The 8,219-nt window shown below is 36.0% G+C and overlaps 1 protein-coding gene across 2 annotated transcripts; it reads left to right on the top strand.

The window, feature by feature from the left end:
• Nucleotides 1-703: 703 nt before the first annotated feature.
• dmbx2 (diencephalon/mesencephalon homeobox 2) lies at nt 704-6,317 on the top strand. Of its 2 annotated transcripts, XM_028026945.1 has the most exons (4): nt 704-1,604; nt 2,756-2,931; nt 4,136-4,311; nt 5,520-6,317. In XM_028026945.1, exons 2-4 carry the CDS (start codon nt 2,763-2,765, stop codon nt 5,991-5,993), a joined length of 819 nt encoding a protein of 272 aa, XP_027882746.1. In that variant the 5' UTR covers nt 704-1,604; nt 2,756-2,762; the 3' UTR covers nt 5,994-6,317. The 2 variants fall into 2 exon arrangements, with proteins under 2 accessions (XP_027882746.1, XP_027882747.1); XM_028026946.1 differs by lacking the exon at nt 704-1,604 and having other exon boundaries at nt 2,049-2,931.
• The last annotated feature ends 1,902 nt before the right edge of the window (nt 6,318-8,219 follow it).

Genomic DNA, 8,219 nt, shown 5'->3' with positions numbered 1-8,219 from the left:
CTCTGCCTTTTCCCCCGTGCTAACTAGAAACAACCAATCAGAGGTAAGAGGCGGGTCTTAGCGCTGTCAATCACCACTCCATGCTGCAGAGAGTTGGTCACCCTGTCATGAATGCTCAGGCTAGTTAGCATGGCCACAATAAACAGTTTTCCTGTTGTTTCTCCACCATTAGCACATTTACCAAAGAGTACATGAGGTTGATTGACAGCACTAAGACCCTCCTCTTCAGATGGACAGCCATGTCCTGGTGGGTTTTTGTTAACGCACTCTCTTTCCATTTTCACAGGATACTGAAATATTTAAAGCTTGAAATATTGTTTTACAACTTAACTCGGCTTTAAACGTCTCCATAGGTTTCTCACTGACCTTTCTGCTGTGTTCTTTGGTCTTCATGATGCTGTTTGCTCACAAATACTCTCTAAAACCCCCTGAGCCCTTCACAGAACAGCTGTATTCACACTCAGATTAAATTACAAGTAGGTGGGTACATTAGTACATTATATTAACAAAACTACTTGGATTTTATTACCAGTTCATTCTCCATACTCATATTTAAGCTTTAGCAAATATTCTGGATTAAATTTGTAAATATTTTGATAAAATATTGCAGAAAGACTTATGCTTGGGGTTAAAATGTTGATTATACCCACCACAACAGCAGCTGTATACACAACTTTAGAAGTACAATGTTGAAAAATTAGTTACTTTTAACTAATTTTTAAAAGTAAGTTTTTGTCAGATTCGAAACTTTTTATGCTACAAACAATTTTGTATGCAAGTCAAAAAATTTGAATTTTCTATGTATTCTCATAAAATGCTGCAGAAAATATGATGTTTGGGGTTTGCGTGCATTAGATGATTTTAGAAAGAAGTGCTACATAGAAAAATTTTAAAAAGCATTTTACTTTCTGAATAATTCATTCTACAAATAAAATATTCTGACACATAAAACTGAAATTCCTCCAAATTAACATGAATATGCACAAAAAAAACTACAATTCTTTCGATTTCTAGTATAATCTGGAGTATTTCCTGCAGGATTTTGAGGAATTGCTCTCGCTGGCTCAGATTAACTTCTCATTGTGACAGTTCATCGGGAAAATATGGTGGCTGTTAGCAAAACAAACCCCCCATCAGGGAGGCGCAGCGGCTGGGGGGCAGTCAGCAGCAGCGCTATGGGAGAATGGAGAGGACAATCAAAGGCTGTTATTTTAATCTGTCCTGCCTCGGAGATTAGCCCTCCACATTGTCTCAATTGTTTTAACTGGGGAGGGAATGAAACGCTCCCTTATTGGGCGATCCTTGGCATAAATCTCTCAAGTTCAATAGTTTCAAAAAACTTGAGCTCCCAGTTGCCCCCCTCTCTTCCCTCATCCCACCTAATCCCAGCTAATACCTTCCTTTCCATTGGCTAATGGCTGAGGGGAGCCTGGGTGAAGGCGTCTTAAATAGTCCGGGGTGAGAATGGTTTCAGGGAAGGAGATTCATGAAGCTGCAGGAAAAGGAGCTGCAACTGCCTGAGGATTTATTTGGGCCTGAATTGGACTGGAGGCTGACTTCTGACTGGAGGAACTCGACTGATCCGAACACAGTCTGGATCTCAGGTAATCTGGTGCTGAATGGTGGGACAGTAATCCAGCTAAATCTGATGTAACCATAAATAAAATAAATTTTTTTCACATTTATATTATGTTTATTTATTTATAAATAGTACAACATTTCATTACCCTTTGAAGAGGAGAGATGCATGGTACCAGGTTATAGCAAAATATGCTAATTTCTACAGATTGGTGGGATCAAGTGTGACTTAACAGATTCTGACTTGAAGAAAAGCCAGTTTAGTAAAGTGAAAATGAGTTTGGAAAAGTGTTTGAATAAGTTAAACCTTTCTAAAAACTACTATTACTACTACAATAATAATATTAATAATGATACTGTAGCTACATTTCGTTTTTGAAAGACCAGTAGGTCTCGTTGTTAACATGTGTTTAACCTATTTATCTTTTTTTAAATTAGTTTTATGTATTACACATCAAAAGCATTTTTAGCCCCACATCTTTGTCTCTTGTATTTTCCAAGTTGTCGTTTTGGGTTTTGTTTTGTTTTTAATTCATAAATGTCTACAATCGAGTGTAAAACAAAGTAAAACTATAATTTCATGTCTTTTACATGAAGATGCATAATAGATGCATTATGTCAAAAAAAACATTTAATTGCTGCTGTTACTGATTATGCTAAACGCCCATCTTCCTGGCACAAATCTCTTTTAGCATTTCAGCCACTATGTGCACCAGTAGTCCATCTAACTGCCCAAATATCTTATTAATACCAAGATAATTAATGCATGACACATCAAATATAAAATATTTTTATATTTTTTTATCCGTTACAATATTGCACGAACACATATTGAGATGACAAATGTTACTTCATATTTTCTGTAGCTCTAAAATGTATTTAAAAAAAACATATACTGTGAGAGCAAGTTATTGTTACTGAAAATATTCTTGGTTTTATCATAAATCTTTGTGGTCCTCTGTGTTTATTTTTTAGATTTCTGCCATTAATTACTCACTAACATCTTGAGTTTGATCAAATGAAAACGATGTTAATCAAAGAAATCCAGCAAAATGATCCAGATTTGTTTTCACATTCTTGCCAAATACCATAATTTAAGTATTTTAAGAGTTTTTATGTGCTTCACGTGTAAAATAAAGTTGCTATATAATCAGAATAACTTCCTTTGTTGATGTAGAGTCGCGATGAACTCCTTAAGTTTCTACGGAACCACGGGCAGTGGCATGTATCCCGTCCACGGTGTGAACTCGGTGCTGTTCGACCTCCGCCACCAGGTGGCGCAGCAGTACCAGGCTTACCCCGCTGCTGCAGCTCCGGCGGCACACACCTTCTCTGTGGCGGAGAGGCTCGCAGGTGGGTCATCAGGTCCGAACAAAAACAAACATTTCAGGGAAAGGTTCACTGAAGGTTTCACGTCATCATCACTGATAAAAATACAGAAAAAGAAACAGATTTTAAATGTCAAGTTGAGACCTCTATTAAAAATGAGGATTTAGCCTAAATTGAGTATTATTCCATCCATCCATCCATTTTCTGTTCACCCTTGTCCCTAATGGGGTCGGGAGGGTTGCTGGTGCCTATCTCCAGCTACGTTCCGGGCGAGAGGCGGGGTACACCCCGGACAGGTCGCCAGTCTGTCGCAGGGTTGAGTATTATTAATAATAACTAATCTAAAGTAGTAAATATAAAATTACTATAAAGATATGGAGATAGGTAGAATAGCCAAAAGTGAGAGAGGCACTAGTTTAACTTATTTTTATAGAAGTTAAAATAAAAAGTAACCATCCAAGAAATTACTGAAGAGTAATGAGTAAGTAATTTAATATACAAAACTTACATCATCAGACAGATCAAAATATAAGGTTATGTGGAAATGCAGGTATTTTAAAGAACAAAATTTTGTTTCCAAATCTTTCAATATAAAACTTACAGAACTTTGACAAAAACTTCAGGTGTGTGTTTGTGTCTGATGATTATTATTTTTTTGGTTAAAAATGGTCTGTTCATCATTCAGTGAAGTTGTTCACAGTAAATAGAGTATCCAGAAATGTTACGGCGATACTTTATAATAAAGTTACTCAAGTGAAAGTAAAAAGTACAGATCCAAGACATTAGAGAAATAAGAGGACAAGTATTTGGTGAAAAGGCTACTCAACTGATCGAAACATCAATCATCTAATATTTAAAATCACATCATTAGACAGACCAAAATATAAAGTTATCTGAAAATGTTGGCATACTAAAGATCAAAATGAAAATAATTCATAAGACAAACAAAATCATGCAAATGAAACATTTTTCCAAATCAGTTTATTCCTATTTAAAAACTTCAGGTATGTGTTTGTGTCTGGTGACGTTTTGGTTAAAACAAACTTTTATTTACTCGGTGAAGTTACTCACAGTGAGTCAAGCATCCAGAAATTTTACTCAACAGTAGCGGTACGTCGTGACAAAGTGACTTAAGTAAAGGTCTAATGTAATAAAAAGCTACTTGAGTAGAAGTATCTGAGTAAATGTAACTGAACTCATGAGGTCTGTTTGTGTTTTGTCCTGTCAGAGCTGATCCTGGAGGCTCGCTATGGCAACCAGCAGAAGCAGCGACGCAGCCGCACCGCATTCACAGTGCCGCAGCTGCAGGCTCTGGAGGAGGCCTTCCAGCAGACGCAGTACCCAGATGTCAGCATGAGGGAGAGGCTGGCCATGTGCATCAACCTGCCTGAGGCGCGCATTCAGGTGGCACCACCCTTAACGTGACTCATGCTGACATCACTGTGCAAAAGTCCTGAGTCATTCCCCGTTTTCTTATGTTTTAGTTGAACTTTCTGAGTCTAATCAGTTGTCAAAGCTTCCTGGAAATCCTTCTGTTTTATGTTTAACACCTGAAAAATTTTATAAGAATGTTTTGGTTTTGATGTTGTTTGTTTGAGTCCTTAACTCTGACATATGAATCATTCAGGTATAAAAAGTCTGACATACTCAAAATAAAGATCAGATAGATAGATAGATAGATAGATAGATAGATAGATAGATAGATAGATAGATAGATAGATAGATAGATAGATATGTATTAAACAGTCCATGCTTAACATGTCTTTCATATTTGATATAAACAAAAATGAGTCAATTGAACAAATTTGAATACTTTATAATTTCTTAAAATGTCCTAAAACTTATGTTGAACTTAAAACAACAGTTATTACTTCAAAAATTTATTTCTGAGTTACTTTAATTAATGGGAATGAGTTACCACAATATTTTCTTAGTTTTAAGTTCTTTCAACTTATTTCTGTTGTTAAGATGCACTGTTAGGTTTTACAGAGTACAGATAACATAAAACCAAGCAAATAAACAGATTTAAATTACTTAAGAGGTCAATTGCAAGCAGACTCAGGGCTGGCCAATAAATCAATAATAACCTGTATCAGGGTAGATGCATGATCAATACCAATAGATAATATGTCTGATAGAATATTCAATCATTTCACTGAAGTCCGATCCAGAGGAAAAACTTTAACCGCTCAATTTCTCTCAGCTTGCTAAGCTAGCTTGGTGGGGTCAATTTACTCACTCGCTCTCTGGTTACCTAGCAACTCACTCATTCTATGGTTACCTAGTAACAACTTGTTAGGCAACTTGCACAGCATAAGTCCAATGTTCCGCCATTGTGCCTAATTGCTTAAAAATATATATTTTTTAAAACAGTGTGAAGTGAAAATGTGGCTAAAACAGGATTGTTACCAGTTTGGCAGTGTTTCAGATATTTTAAACAACAAAAGAAATTGTCATAATTATCGATATTGACTGATATGAAGCACTTTTTGTGATGTGTTTTTCAGCCATATCGTCCAGACCCAAAACTAAATTGGACTGCTGACATTTGCATCACTAATTCTGTCCTAAGTGTAAATATTCTTTCTCTCTCTGTGCTGGTTTTTGTGCAGGTGTGGTTCAAAAACAGGAGGGCAAAGTACCGTAAAGGCCAGAGAAGCTCCTCTCTTCCACGGGACTCCTGTCGGGACGAAACTCTGCAGAGCAGCAAAAAGTCACCGGAGGAAGTGAAGACAGAAGACAAACAGGACGTCATCACATCACACGCTGACAGCCAAGCCTCTTCGCGTTTCTGTCCTCCGTTCACTCCCACTGTGGATAAAAACCAGGATGCTAACCCTGACGTGTCGCGGTTTGCTCCTTCACTGCCGTCCGCGCCGCTTCTCTCCTTCTCGGCTGCAGATCGTTTCTGTCGCCCGCCTCAGCAGCCGCTTCTGTCCGCTGAGTTTCCACTTCCTCCGTTGTTCTGGCCGCTCATACAGCAACACTTCTCCATCTCAGGGAATCCTTCATCTGCTACTAAAAATGGCAGCCTCACTCTTCAGACTAATTGCTCCACTAAAGTGTTGGGCCACCCTCACCTGTAGGATTCAAACCCTCTGAACTCGTCTTGAATTTGATCCATTTCACCTTGAAATTACCATCCAATTTCACTCAGATTGGATGAAGAACATCTGTGAACATAATTTTTATGTCTTGCAACAGATTCTCATTTGGATTTAAGTCTGGACTTTGACTAGAACAGGGGTGTCCAAACTTTTTAGGCTGAGGACCAAACTCGCCAAGCTGAAAGTATCCAAGGGGGCCAAAATTTTACTTTATTTCATTTCCACAATTAAAAACGCAAAAATATTATTGTGAATGCTTTCTCTTTTACCTGCACAACAATAAATAAAACATGTAATATTTTACATTTGCCTCAATGTTTACAGTTATTTAAAATATTGGATTTATTACTTTCCATTTTTTAAGACAATAAAATGTTTTTAGTTTATTCCCAGAGACGAAAGTAAAAAAATTCCTTTACAGCCTTTGCTGTATTTAGGCTAATGTAATGGAATGGGTGTGCCAAAGTCTGATTTTGAATAAAAACATGCTGGAGGTCCATGGCACAACTAATAACATAATAATAATAATAATAATAATAATAATAATAATAATAATAATAATAATAATGTCAACTCAAGAAAAAATCTGTTAATATTTTCTGCTTAAGAAGATATTAACTTGGCACAGAAAATCTCATCCTGAAAAAAATTACAAAAAGTTTTGGATAGCCAAATTTGTGCTGTTTTTGAACTGCAGTAAGGGGCCACACAAAATTAACCCAAGGCCAGAAATGGCCTGCGGGCCGCACTTTGGTCACCCATGGACTGGGCCATTGCAACAAATGCATCAACTTTGATTTAAATTATTCCTTTGTTACTCTGGCTGTATTTTTAGACCAGATGTCTGCAACCTGAGCCTCCAGAGATGCAAGTACCTATTTGGCTCTTTGCTAACTGAGGAGTTTAAATATAAATATAAGTACAACTGCAAGTTTTAGCATATTTTTATAAAATTATTTTATTGAATTTCCACAATAGAATGGTAAACTTGATGTAATTTACTTTTACTTACACTTAGGACTCTTATTTTCTGTTTATTTTAGCCAACAGCTAGAAATATTTCAGCGGTGTAATACGGTTTCAAATGTAGATGTGAAAATGTTTGAGAAAGGCTTACTTTTAAGTGACTCAGCGCTGCAGCATGAAGGCGTAAAATTAAACAAATCCACCTCTTTTCTGTTTTTTAAGCTTTGTGAGCCTTTGCAGTTCTGATAGTAAAACTGGCTTCAGCATGCTAAAAAAAAACCATCTCCAGTTTGTTTTGACAAACTCAACTAACTAACAGTTTCAACGTGAGAAAATCTATTTCTGAAACACATTATTTTAAAATGTAAGATTAGACTGATCATTGTCACAATAATAATGCAAGACAATATCATAAGTTATCAAGATATGCCAGGATTTCTTATTTCAATAAATAAGAAACATGGTTCATTTAAAAAAAAAAAAAAATCAGAAAATATGCATGCATGTTTAAAAAACAACAAGATGGAAAAATTATTCAAGGGATGAAAAAACTTATTGTTTAGATTAATACACTAAAAACACATTTTGTGCTTACTGCTCCATATTTATTTGATAAAAGTGAAATGTGCATCACAAAAATAACTTTTTAATTATTTGTCTAAATATACACCATTTAAATTAAACTCTAGTATTATCACAATAGTTTTTTTTTTAAAATTTATTTCATGTTTCCATTCATTCGTATTCCTTTGATACGTGGAATTAAAAGCACATATTTGCCAACTAAACCCAACCAGTTTAGAGCAGCTCCTGCGTATTTCTGATGTTTTGTCGTATTCTCCAAACCAGTTGAGTTAGTTTGTTTGCGTAACGTCGTGCAGAGAGAATAAGCGTGACGCTGCGCAGCTGAGGGAAGCTTAACGAGACCACAGTGAAATCATATCGACGCTGAAGTTGGCGTCCGATTTGAGGTTTCCGACTCAGCACTTGTGTAAAGGGAGATTTCGCCTTTTAATTAGCCTAGCTCAAAATCTAAACTATTTAAGATGGTAAGACATGAGCTGAGTTGTTTTACACTAAATGCAGAATCTTTAAAACAATGTTTGTGGTTCTTTCAAATATCATTCTAGTTGAAAATCAATATTAAAAACATAAATATTTAATAATATTTGGTGTTTTTGAATTAAAACCTGCTTGAATTATCTGCTTAGAGACAAGTAGACAAGTCAAATCTTCACA

The sequence above is a fragment of the Xiphophorus couchianus genome, chromosome 9 (genome assembly GCF_001444195.1).
Source record: "Xiphophorus couchianus chromosome 9, X_couchianus-1.0, whole genome shotgun sequence".
In the NCBI taxonomy this organism is placed as follows: Eukaryota; Metazoa; Chordata; class Actinopteri; order Cyprinodontiformes; family Poeciliidae; genus Xiphophorus; species Xiphophorus couchianus.
The sequence above is the reverse complement of the archived record's forward strand: the minus strand, read 5'-3'. Positions and strand labels throughout refer to the sequence as shown.

Bases quoted from the DNA above. Each gene is read 5' to 3' on its own strand.
- dmbx2 (XM_028026945.1), top strand. From the start codon at position 2,763: ATGAACTCCTTAAGTTTCTACGGAACCACGGGCAGTGGCATGTATCCC. The intron at 2,932-4,135 runs GTGGGTCATCAG...TTGTCCTGTCAG, and splicing joins TGTGGCGGAGAGGCTCGCAG to AGCTGATCCTGGAGGCTCGC. The intron at 4,312-5,519 runs GTGGCACCACCC...GTTTTTGTGCAG, and splicing joins TGCCTGAGGCGCGCATTCAG to GTGTGGTTCAAAAACAGGAG.